The sequence below is a fragment of the Tetrao urogallus genome (genome assembly GCF_951394365.1).
Source record: "Tetrao urogallus genome assembly, chromosome: 17".
Taxonomy (NCBI): domain Eukaryota; kingdom Metazoa; phylum Chordata; class Aves; order Galliformes; family Phasianidae; genus Tetrao; species Tetrao urogallus.
Genome location: NC_136830.1, coordinates 3,695,175 through 3,708,681, shown reverse-complemented (window position 1 = coordinate 3,708,681; position 13,507 = coordinate 3,695,175). Strand labels below are relative to the sequence as shown.

Genomic DNA, 13,507 nt, shown 5'->3' with positions numbered 1-13,507 from the left:
TGTAAAATTGGGAGGAAGCTCAAGCTATGTTGCAGTTTTAGAGTTGTTCCCATCACCTCTAAAAGCAAAATTGGTTTTTAGTTACTTCTTAAGAAACTACCTGAAGCTTACCCACTCAGTACCTCAGACTTGCTTGAAGGCTTCTTCTGAAGCAATAAAGATTTGGGTACTTGTGCATCTGTTTACTACACAGCTGTAGAGTGGGATTTGATGACCTGCTTATAAATTACCCTGCTGTAAAAATCTCTCCCTCTCAGAGGAAGTGTCATTCTAATAAAGTGAAGTCTCTGCCTGAGATGGTCAGCAGTAGGAAGAGCCATCTGCTAAGATCTTGTTAAATTAATAAGGCAGAAAACGATGCATAAAAATCTTTCAGTCCAAGGCTGGTTGTAACATCTTGCTTGAATTTGGAAATGCAGCTTTCATTCTCTTGAAAGCTCAAAATTGAACCAGATCATGAATTTGTAAACACTGAACAAACTCCTAGCTTGCTTTCAGTATGAGGTAAGTATACAATAGATAAATATATAACCATCTCAATTTCAAACCTGCCTTAGGTATGAAAGAACTAGAAACCATTGCTAATTACCTTGTCATTTACTACTGATATATTGGTGATTTTGCTCTAACTGACCTGTTTTCTGTTTGGCATTTGCAGCAGAGAAAACAATGTGAAAGCAAACATTTAGCATACATCCCAAACTCAGAAAGCTGAAGAGTTCTGCATGTTCCCATGCAAACACTACTGCTAGAAAATTTCGTCTGTTTTTATACAGTTGGAAAGCAAAATGTTTTGAATCCAGCCCCATTTAATCATTTAATTCTTTTTTATGCTTTCAGTTATACTACAACTGTTCTAAAAATCATTAGATTGCCATGCATACTAGATTTACACAGACACACGTAAAAGCCAATTTAAAGAAAGTAAACATTGGAGTGAAAGATAGCCAGTCTGCTCTACCATAGGGCATAATTCATTCTTAAACATATGAAGAAAAAGATCTTGCAGAGCACTGAAATTGAAGAGGGGCCATAGGTCAGGGGGGAAGAAAATAAGGGTCAATCCAAAAGACAGAATTGAAAATAAAGCCTGTATTTATATTGTTAGCCCCACACTATTGGTTTAGAAATGCTTACTGTGTAGCTTGATTCCTAAGCTTGAATCTCCATCCTGTACTCTTTTGAAATAGCATTAAAGCACATTTGCATTCAGGTTAATGTAACAAAACAGATGGCCAGTGGACTAACATGTTACTTCATGCTATTATTTGTGGAACCTGGGTCAGTAAATTATATATGTTCTCAACAATGCAAATGATTATTTTTACTGCTTAAAAATGGGCTAAGTATCTAAATTACGCTCTAATCCACTTCATGCAGTAATTATTTACAGCACAACCCATTTATTTAAGGCTAGCTAGTGCAAAGGCAGCCCCTCATCTTATGTATTTAGCCATCTGTTCTGTCTTTCAGTAGCTATAACTCACTGGTACCTATGTGTTTTGGGACCTGAAGTTTTCTGGTGTAGCAGTTACTGCCCTACAAGTGTTTGAGACAGAACAAATGTATTTCCCTTAACAGTACAGAAATTATAGAAAGCTAAATACAGACTTAGTGACCAACTTCAGTGAGTTATCAACTAAGTAACGTTCAGAAACAAGTAAATGAACAGACCTTGTAAAGGTAAAAAATAAAAGCAAGAAATGTATTCTAGACTCCAGGCTGAGCTATAGCGATGCTATGCTGGCTTGTAAGGAGATCACAGCCCAGGACAGACGTGACTCAAGGCACCATATTTGTATTTGACCAGTGCAGGCACAGTTTCCACTACTCCCTGGGCTCAAATACAAACTCCTCTGCTTTGTAGGTAACTATCCTGGGGATAAGTGGCTGGTCTTGTGGTTTGTGTTTTGTTTGTTTTCTTCCTTTATCTTTAACATGATTTCTCTTGAATGAACAATTGCTTGTTTGGAAAGTAGCCAGATCTGAAATACTCCTGTGGTTTTGTTTTATAAAGGGAGAGATGCAAAGAGGTGAGGAGAGGGCCTTAGGCAAGTGACAGTGAGTGCCAACATGCTTCAAAACCATTATCAGGCTCTTGATTTTCAAGCGCAATATTTTTGCTCCCTGTTCAACGAACGTTTTTGAGTGATACCAACAACAGCCAGCACACAGAACACAAGGGCATTTCAGCCTGTCAGTGGGAATGGCTTAAAGTCTGCTGAATCAGAAAGAAGCTGATGCTTGTGTGGTAACCCCAAGTAAGGTCTGCAGTTGAGTAAATAAAGCCAAAAGCAATCCAAACCTGTCAGACACTGCACCTCCCATCTCCTGGGTGAAATCTGGCATTCGATAAACTTTGTTGTACTGATTACATACAGTAATTGTATACATTTTTAAAACCTATCTTTGGAAAACATACATATCTATTTTCTTTAACAGTAAGTTGGAGGAAACGACAAAATAATTTGTCTAAATTACTACAAAAATAATGACTAAAAACTGTATTTCTCCTCACCAAATAATTTTCAGTAAGAGGCAGTATCACAATAGACTGTTACATTCAGAAATCGGGTTTGTAGTTTTTAATACTCCCCATTTGTCTCATTAGTCTATTTGTCTGAATCACCTCCAGTTGACACAGTAGTTTCTGTTATGAAGCGTAGAACAGGTTATGTCATTAAGGGTTATTATTATTTCTAGACCTCACTGCAGCAAAGCAGATGGCTGTGCCATAAGCACTGTTGAATTTCTATGTCCAGTGTAAATTCATCTGTAGAGGTGATTTAAGCACAGTTTCTCATGGATACTTTAAGCTATTAACACGTTCAGTAAGTTGCAGCATTCCTTCACTGTTCAAAACATAATTGGTTCTGTACAGTATCAGTCAAGGTATCAAGGCTTTTTTGCCTCCAGTTTTATGTGAACTATAAAAAAAAATAAAAAGCAAATGACATGTTCTCTTGTTTTGTTCCTTGGGGTTTTATTTTCCTGCTACACAGACCGAAGGAGGATTACTCCCCATCCGGAAGTGTAATAGCAGTAATTAAAACTGCATTCACTCAGAAGCGACAGGGAATCAGTATGGAACACGGAACAGATTAGAGATTTGGAGGAGTGAATTTCTCTCTCATTTAACACTGTGATACTTACTCAATATGAGTTTTTCTAGGTTTACAGTCAGTACCTCAAGATTTCCAAATTCATTGATAGTAATTGAAATTTCAGAGAGGGTATGCATGAGTAACAACGCTGAGTGGCCAGGTTTGCACACTGGGTACTTCAAAATCTAAGCCATATTTTTTTGAAGTTGCCTGGCCTGAGGTCTCTTGGAAATGGTTTGCTGTCTTTGAACAGATGCTGAGCTACATCTCTGCTCCTGATTCTGCAGGCAGCCTGAAGTGCTGCCATGTTGAAACTCCACGCTTCCCTAATAATGAATATACACACATAAACATGCATGTATATAAGACATGAATTAATAAAGAAACCAAAAAAACAACAACTGGTATGATCTAATTCTACTACTTCTAATGAATTCCTTGATCAGTGAGGAATTGCAAACCAATAGCTTTGTAGGTAATACGTTTTGAAAGAGTGATGTGTTCTGAAAGCATAATCTTTTCCCCACCCTGCATGGTACAGTTCAGCTGGAAGCTCTGTGTCACTGCACACCTTCCTGCATTCCCTGAATGCTCAGAGGACAAGCCTGGCTTTAATGACAGTGGCCAGCAAAAGCAAAGTTCCTTCAAGAGTCTTATATGACCAATAGGAATCAGAACTGAAGAAAGGAGCCAAGCGATTTCCACTGTCACCAATACTGATGCTGCCCAAATCTCTCCAGTTCTGCACATGCTGTAGAAAGTCTGAGATAAAATGCATTTTATGGAACAAAAGAGCAAATACTTTATGTTGAAGAGAGCTGGCTTTTGGTGCTATAAACCAAATCTCTCTGTGTGTGATAAATGGTGGGAGTTACAGTGACAACCTTTGATCTGAACATTAATTTTATCCTCTTAAAACCTTCCATACGTTGGGAACTTCCAGTAGGAAACAATCCACGTATTTTGAGAAGGAAAGGAATAAAGGATAAAACAGCTATTAACTGACCTTCTGGATTGGTTGTTTTTGAAATTACAAGACTGATACAAAGTTACAAGATAATAAACTTGTAGACTGATAGAAGTAGAAAATATTTGAGAGAAGTTACATAAAGGAGATCACCTTCGACATGATATCTTTCAGCTATAATGCTGAAGAAATGGGAAAGAACTTGAATTGCTTCTGCTTTTCATTTTAAAATTGTCATCAACATCTCAAAATAGCTGTATTCTAATAAACTATTATTTCCTTTCTCCATTTTCCACTAGGCAATGGACTTGGATATTCCAGTGCTTGCAAGGAACATTCCTGGAAATGCAGCAATAATAAAACATAAAGATACAGGACTGCTATTTTCAGATCCCCAGGTAACAAAACAATAAGAAAACTAGTTTTCTTTCCCTTTCAAAAGTTAGGTTCACTTTCTGTTACATGCTAATGTCTCTCCAGGAACCCAACTTTTTCACTGAACAGTTTTCCTCAGATCCCTCTAAAACTCTAGGTGTTAAATCGCCTGACTGGAAGCTCTGCTGCTGTCTCACATTCACTTTGCAATTCGCTGAACTTTTACTAGGTGTCAGCCTTGCTGAATGTTTGTCTAGCCTGTGCTGCTTTAGTGCCTGCCAAATGAATGGGGCTCAGTTCTCATCAACTTAAGCACTTCAGTTTTGAAGGTTCCATAAGAAAGCCTTGGAATAAACGTTACGCATCTGTCGTCTTTCCTTTTGAGCACTAACTTAAATATGAACTTGTATTACACAACCCAAAGCTAACTGAAAGAAGTATGAGCCTGAAGTCTTAGGTAATACATTATCTATAATGTCCAGCAGTAAGTGTTAATATAAAGCATTATTAAGTCAAAGATATTGCTTAGTCAGAAAATAATTAATGACTAAAATCTAGCAAAGTTTCAGAATAGAGTATGAAGAAAAGTTCCAGTGGGAAGAGAGAGGGGGTTTTTTTGTTTGTTTGTTTTTTCTTTTTTTTTTTTTTTCCATTGTGGCTTTGCTGTTATGTATTTATATAGATGTATAAGAAAAAAAAGTGTGTTTCAGACACAAGTTCCTGTACTTAGTTCATTCATTTTTCTTACGGAGTTCCTCTACAGAAGAAATACCAGAGAGGTTATGATAGCTACTTTGAAAGTCCCCATTCATAAATATTACACAGAGAATTCTTTTGGTTCTTTTTTTCCCCCTTTTCTAAGGACTAACATTAACATTTGGTTAAAGGAATATTTCTGCTTAGATTTAGTATACTTTCTTAAATCATTTCATGCTCCCATCATATGTAAACCATCATACAAAGAAATCTCATATTTAGTTTCCAAATTAGTTATGAACCTATTGAGCAAGAACTCACTCATTTTAGAATTTGAGACCCAAACCAATAATATAAACGGGGTAGCAGTTAGGGAAGAAAGCATTAAAAAAATGCTTATTATTCCATAAAACAGAATGCCCTAGATACTAACTATTAGCTAAATTTTTAGTGCTTTACCCAACTCAAGATCAAATACGGTTTACTGGAACAGTGTATCTGATAATTTTGTGAAGTACAAGATGTATGATATTAACCACTTTGTGGAGTGTGTGATTAATGTATCCTATTAAGTGGTGTTTCAGGCAGGTGAGTTCTGTTAGTTCCATTATATTTAAAGACATGGAAACATTCATGCAGGTCATGTTTTTCCTTTTTTTTTTTTTTTTTTTTTTTTTTTTTTTTTTTCTTTTTTTCCTTTTTTTTTTTTTTCCTGGAATATTCAATGTTTCCAGTGGTTTCTACAGCAAAGTTTCTGGAATGTTTTTTTACTGGGGAAGCATGCTCTCTTCTTGAAATACCCTTTCAAAATGGGATGCTTTCAGGATAATGGAGGCTGAGATGTAAAGGTACTTGTAAAATTATTTATACATTTATTCCCTGCAAACAGCTCTTTGCCTTCCATATGCTTCTTCAAAACTTCAAGGATAAATCATCATGTTGAACATGCACAGAGATGGCTCTACTGATATTAATTCTGATTCATTCTGGTGTTTCCCTCTACATTCTGCTTGTATCTGGCATAGAATTCAGATACATTATTCATACCAGACCCAATTAGCTTCATCATACATTCTTGTATGAAGCTTCTTCTGTGATCTCAAAGCATCTTACGTTCCAAGTTTTATTTGGAATTCAAGATCAATTAAAATATGCTATATATTTCCTTAGTTAGAGAAAGGCATAGTTTTAAGCACAGTAGTTCCAATGATATCTATGACTGGTTTCATTTCGTTTTATAAAAGCCTTTTTATAATATTATTGGTGTCAAATAATGTGGAAAACATCAACGTTTGCTGATGGGCCAGAAGACTTTTTGTTTGCAGGATAACATTCTAATCCCACTGCAAAGTTGAAGAACTTTCTCCTTGCACAGACATGCACAAAATGTCAATCGTTTTCACTCATGGTTCTAAAGATAAAGTAACCATTTCATTTTGTTGCTTCTTCTCTCTCCAAACCATGACAAATACAGTTTTAAAATCACTATTTACTGTCTATCAGAAGTCAAGAGCTACATTAGATCAAAAAATGTGATTCAGCCAGAACACTTTCAGTTTCAAGGCATTTCTCATGGTTTTAATCTTGGAAGTAAAAACAATGTCCACAGCACCTCGAATGTTGCCTTTAAAGATTCAGCGTGACAACAGAGATGGAAAAACGTTCTCTTTTTTGTTATTCTGATTACTCTGACACCTTCGATATCTGGTAGAATATCCTTCTACAACTTCAGTGACATTAGTCTTCCTTGTTCTTACATTAATTCTATCAGAAACAAATCAACCAAAACTGTTCGGAAACTGTCAGCTTTCCTAAGTATTTGCCATGTTCTTCCTGGTAATTATAGCTACTCTCATAGACAGCAGTTAAAGAAACTTGCTCTTCCACAAGAAATTCCTTTCATACTTTCATTTCCTTTTCAATACATTCATTTGTTCTTAAGAAAACAGGGACAATGAGGAAAAAAAACAAAACAAAACACCAAAACAACTAGGAACACATAAAACTCAGTTTGCTCCCCCTTTTCCCCATCCTGATGTCCATATGTCCTCTCATCTCCATCTCTGTGGCAATTTGTTAAACTGCTCTGTCCTCCCTTCTCCTGCAGCTTCCCTTTCCAGACTGCACTGGAAAAAACAGGTTTTATTCACATACACAAGAACTGTCTCTCTTCAGCTGCTCAACTCTACCCATTCCTCCATGAAGAAAAAAAGGTTCTTGAAGTAGAGGCTTTGTCATCTCAGGAGGGTGCCAAATCTCAACTTCATCATACTCAAATTCCTAGACTATTTCATTCTTCTGTCCTTTTGTCTCTGTCCTGCAAATTGAAGTGTTTATTTCATCTCACACAGAGGCCTTTACAGACACTACCATGTCTGTTTTGTCACGCAGCCTTGTCCTTTAGTCACAGGATGAAAGGTTGGTCTAAAGGGATACACTACAAACTGTCAAAATCTGTGCTCAGCAAAGTCAAACAAAAGAAGGTAAAATGCCGCTCTGCACACAAAACCCACTCTTCTCTTTTAGCCCAAAGCTAAAAACAGACCTCAATCCAGAAACAAACAAACAAGAAAACCCCACAACCATGTAGGATACTCAGAGTGGTTAGTAGATTTGAATGGCTGCAGTCCTTCACGCTGTGATTGACTTGCAGTGTGTTACACTTCAAAGAAAGTGGTTTAAATGGATTGGGGAAAGATTAGCATGGTGTCCATGGCTGGGAAAATCTGTCCCTATCTTGAAGAACCTGGGACACCAAAAACTTAAGAAAAAGGTTGAAGAAATCTTCAGTGCTTAAGTTCAGCAGATTCTCTTTCCTTGTGATGTATGTATAGGTCAGGAGTATAAAACATTGCTTAATTTCAAGTTGTTACTGATCTGGGTAGGAGAGGCTTCACAATGTGGTTAGTTTAAAAGTCACTGTGTCTGCTCTGTGGACTGCTCTATCCACTGAAAGCTGAATTAGAGGGATTTAAACTGATTCTTATACAATGGACATCACTTTCAATTGTGATCATTTGGTATTCTTCATTTATACTTGGGAAGTGAACTTTCACAGCTTATAGGCAAGTAGAAATATTTTGGGCTGAATTGTAGTCACCATTAACTATTTGCATATATGCTGAGGCTTCGTGTCTGAAAATAAAGTCTTGCCAATCACTGAAGATAATATGGAGATGGAAATAGCAGTTAAACTAAAGGTGAAAGCTATGAAACATTTTGTCCTTGATACTACATCATCTGCACACCTTACTTTTAAATCATGGCTTGATCCAGCCATTACTTGAATTTGCAAGTTTATGGAATATTTGACACTGAGTTAATGGGATCTGAAAGAAAAAATGATAAGGAAGAGAGAATAGCCAGCTACTTTGGGGCAATAAATAATGCAAAACCACATTAAATGAGAAAACACAAAGAATTATTCTGCACCCTAAGGTTCAAAATTATATGTCCAGCATCTGTGAAAACTTACCAAAGGAGCCAAATAAACAGAAGTAGGTAAACAAACTTCAAAGCCAGAAAGAGAGGAGCCAAACACTAACTGAGTTTGAGTGCACGCAGGACCTGGAAGGACTACTGTTAGCAGAGAAAACTTTTGAAGTTGCGAGAGGGAAATACAGCTCAGCTGGCTACTGGCAGCAACACACTGAGTGCACATGGCTTTCCTCTGCCAAACGTGGGTCAGTGCCATTCCTGCCAGGACATCAAGCCAGAACATAGCTGAAGTTTTTAAGCCCTTTGAACCTTGGTACTGAATAGTTTAATTTGTGACTGCGTGCAGTGCCAGCAATTACTGCTTATGCTCCCTCAGCAATACTGACCTGTTGCTCTATGAAATACACACACATGCCAGGTAACTTCTCGGCTTTGCCTGCCATAAGGTAGATCTGTCACTATTCTGAGTTTACATACAGCTGGCATTTACCTTCCCTGGGGTGATTCTCTGATGTTTAAGAATCATGTTCTTTTATCTGCTGAAGCTGATACAAAATGGTTTAATTGCAGACTTACTTTCATTCTATAAATAATAAATAAACCATACATTTTACTTTCATCACCATAGCATCAGTATGATTCCTGTAGTAATTGAAAGAACATTCATTCTCTTTTCCTCAGTTCATTTTCTAGCTTTGTTTTTTAGATAGATACTGGTATTTCTGGGCTTCTGCAAAAAAAAAAACCTCACTGAACTTTGTTTAGGTATTAGATAAGTTGGTATTGTCTTTAAAAATGATTGGTCAGTTTACCAGGAGAAAAACATAACATGAATGTCACTGCTGAAAAATGCCTGTGAAGCATTACTCTTAAAGAAGACCGTAACACAGTGAAAAGCAGAGCAGCAAGGTCACAGACTGCAGCAAGTGAGGATCCGCTCAAATGCAACAGCTGCAGGCACAGAAATAAAATTAAACAAACAAATCTGCTTACCTTCAGAAGGCCTTAGGAATGCAAGGATCTCCACTGAGATGCCCTTACCTGGGCTGCCAACCCTTAAATGAGGTCTGGGAAGGGGGTGGATCCTGGCTCTACTCCTTCCAATCACACAGGTGCATTGCACTGCATACACCTGAGCTTCCTTGGGTTGGCCCTGCCTTCCCACCAGCTGTTTCATCACTGCTTGAGGTCATGTGTCAGCATTTCCATTACACAGCACATGTAATATACTTCTGGATATACATAAGATGATCTTCCCCCTATTTTGTTTATGGCTAACTGCTGAGGTTCAAATTTACACTGTGTTTTCCTGTGACATCTACAGTAATTTTACTCCTATATGCAAACAAAGGGCTTATTAGATATCTTGTTATCCCTCAAGCATTAAGTTAGTGTATGTATCACCTCTCTCATGGTAGCCTTAGAAGTGTGTATCACCTTGTTTGATAGTGGAAAAGTAACATGAATTTTGCTCCTCCTTCACCAAACGTGAAACATACTTCACATCTACAATAAAATAATAGTGCACAAATATTCATGTGAATATCAATTGCACAAATACAGCATAACTGCTGATTAAGGCATGGTACCATGCCTTAAGTAGTTCACACATCATAGGCTTTTCCAATTAAAGAAAGGGTGACACCTGAAAAATGAAGTTAATGCTGACCTGAGCTCAGTAGCCAAAACTGAAAACAAGCTAAGCCAGATGCTTTGGGAATATGAGGCAAAACCTAGATAAGTCATAGCAAATCTTCCCATTGGCTTCCAGTCAGAGAACGCCTAGCTGATGGTCGCATTTGAGTAGCAGAAGTAGGGATAAAGCTGAGAAATCCTCATTCCCAGCCTCCCAGTATTTTTCCATTTGTGGTTACTCTCTATTGCAGCTTCTCAACTTTCATGCTTTGGACTCAGTTTGTCATTTTTCTTGAAATTATCGCCAGCTCTTCGTATTGTAACTGTGAATAAGGATCTCATTTCTTCTATCATTTACATGTTTCCAAGTTTTTGTCCTCTATAGCCACGTTTTAAAAGAATGCTAATAGGACTACCTGTCAAGAAATATTACATTACTGCTTCTGTTCTTAGGTAATTTACATAAATTATTTTTAAACATTACTTTAAATAAAATCCTCCACAGGAGCATAAAATTAAAGTTGGAATGTAGTTCAGTGTGAAGAGTATTTATTACCATGATTATACAGGCAATTGGATGAAACCAGCATAAGTCACGTAAGACTTTCCCACCTTCCCTGTTCTGTATTCTTGGCAGATATGGAGGAAGGAAAAGAACAAATCTCCAGAGTTGGAGTCCTTGGTTGTATCTGCAGTGTCGGATAGATTACCAAGATAGATAACCTCAGGTTACTCACTAGACCAGACCTACTTATCAGAAAACACCTGAGTGCAGGGTAGTTGTGGATGGAAAGCAGGCTGGATGAAGGATGTATGTGGCCTTCAGGGCTATTCCAGAGGCAGTGGTTGGGAAGGCAGTAGGGAGCCTGAAGTTTGGCTGGAGTCTTGCAAATGCAGGGAGGAGAGCATGTGGTGTGCTGGGCACAGGTGAAGTGTGTGTGGGGAGAAATGTGCTGAGATCTCTGGGCAGGGAGAGTAGGTTTTGCATCCATTAGCCATGCAAGCTGAAAAGCATCTGTGCAAAGATTACAGCCTGGTGCTGATTTTTCTGTTAAATTTGAGGTTATTGTTAAAATTCATATGTGAAAGTAATCTGTCTAATATCTACAGTTAGTTACACATCTTTCCAACAGAACCGACCTGTGCACCTCTTGTTTAAATTTCATGTCAGAGTTGTATAGATTGATAGTTTGTCTTGTCAGTGAGAATCAGGGCAGTGATTATAACATGTTTGATGTGATTTCATGTACCACTGTCTCCCACGGGTCCCACTATAGTTATGTATTATGCATAGCCATAACTTGCATTACAGCAAACAGCATCGATTCTGTGGTAGCCAAGTATTTTATATCAAAATATTTGTTTAAATACATTGGGCACCTAGGTTTCCAAGTATAGTTTACTAGTTCACCTAGTGTAGATATAAATGCTGGGCTTATTTGTGATATTTCCTTTCACTGCTGACAGTTTGTATGAACTGTATCTCCTTCTCCCACCTCCTCTTGTCCCCCTTGTCCTTATACACTTATCTGCACTACCAATTATGTACCAATGTTTGATCTTAATTTTCCTCTGGCACAATAGCTATCTTCATTTCTGAGCTGAACCAAGACAATATTCTGCAAAGATCAGAGCCCATTTGTAATCAAGCTGAAGTATCAGAAGTTGTCTCTCGATAGAATATTAGACCAGCTGCTCAGATTAGTTCAGACATCAAATCTCCTTTCACACACCTGAAGTTCACAAATTCTCTTCCCTAGAAGTAAATTAGAGTGGCAGATGAGCAGAAAAAGGAATTGTTATAATCTGCCAGTTCTAGTACTTTGCCAAATATAGGAAATTTGTATACAGCTTTTTTTGTAGAGCATGTTGAGCTTACTCTGGATCTACAACTGTCCATCTGCAACACCTCTGTAAGAGCTTCTTGCCACATGCCTACTCTTACCTTCATACTGTCACAGTCTTTATGTAGTGAGTTTTCCAGTCTCACTACAAAATTAACTAATGATGTTACAATAGCAATGAAGTTTAAGATCAGATACTCTGATGCCAGCTGTGCTCCACGCAAGGGAGCAGGTGAATGTTTAATTAATTTATAGCTGGCCTGGCTTCGTAACACTTGTGTAAGCAAATGCTTTTTGTGGCATTAAATTTTGCTGTATGTGTATTTGTCTTAACACTCCTGGGATTTATCTTTGGTTTTAAATGACTTGGTGGGCTGAATAAAAGATATAATTATTTATTAATCATTGTTTATAAATAAACTATGATATTTGACCTTGAAAAAAATGACTTTAAACAGCTTCCAATATTGGCACACAGATGAAGAGTTTTACTGTAGCTAAGATACAGGCATGGGTTATTTCAGTATCATAAGAACTTCAAGGAACTTTTAATTTATTATTTTCTTTATCTTTTTTAGGAGTTTGTTGTGCTGTCCAAGAGTTTGATGGATGACCCCATTATGAAAAGAGAAATTGTAACAAGGGCCAAAGACTACGTGAAGAAATATCACTCATGGGAATGTGAGAGAAAAGCCTATCAGAATCTTGTCCTAAGACTCCGGTGAACTGCCAGACCCAGCAGTCTGTGTAGAGCACTTTAATGATGGAAATGTAATTAGATTTGGGTTTCTCTGGGTTTCTTTTTGGAAGAGATAGTAAGATATGCATTATTATTCTATTCAAATGCAGCAACATCACAGGAGTTGCCTGCTACTTCAAACTATCAAATTTATCTAATTCAGCACACTGTCTCTAGTGTACCAATTCATCACAGACCAGTATCAGTTTGTAAGATCACATAGAAGAAATATATTCCTTGAACAGACACATATTTTTTGTGTAAAGTCCTCAGAAGGAGGATGATTTCTTGTATACAGTGCAGCACTTCACCACCAAGAGCTTATGTCAGATGTTGTGATCTTGTTGCATCCTAACAAAGTGCAGTATAGAATCATTGAAGCATAGAATGGCTTGGGTTGGAAGGGAACATAAAGACCATCCAGTTCCAACCCCCTGCTGTGGGTAGGGTTGCCAGCGACCAGATGAGGCTTCCAGGTCCCCATCCAACCTGGTCCTGGACACTACCAGGGATGGGACATCCCCAGCTTCTCTGGTCAGCCTGTACCAGTTCACCAATTTCCTCATAAGAAATCTCCACTTAATATCTTATCTAAGTCTCCCTTCTTTTAGTTTAAAGTCATTCCTCCAGAAGCAGTTTTTCTTTCCACTTATACCAATCTGAATATGGTTGGGTATGTGTGACATGCACAATTCAAGTACATAAAGCC

General features: G+C 37.7%; 1 protein-coding gene across 1 annotated transcript in view; it reads left to right on the top strand.

The window, feature by feature from the left end:
* The window catches only part of GLT1D1 (glycosyltransferase 1 domain containing 1), a gene marked incomplete at both ends in the record, with an annotated part of 40,007 nt that extends 27,223 nt beyond the window's left edge, over positions 1-12,784 (top strand). Inside the window, 2 exons of the mRNA XM_079543747.1 lie at positions 4,371-4,469; positions 12,638-12,784. Coding sequence (XP_079399873.1) covers positions 4,371-4,469; positions 12,638-12,784 — 246 coding nt within the window. The remainder of the gene's footprint in view (positions 1-4,370; positions 4,470-12,637) is intronic.
* Between the last annotated feature and the right edge of the window lie 723 nt (positions 12,785-13,507).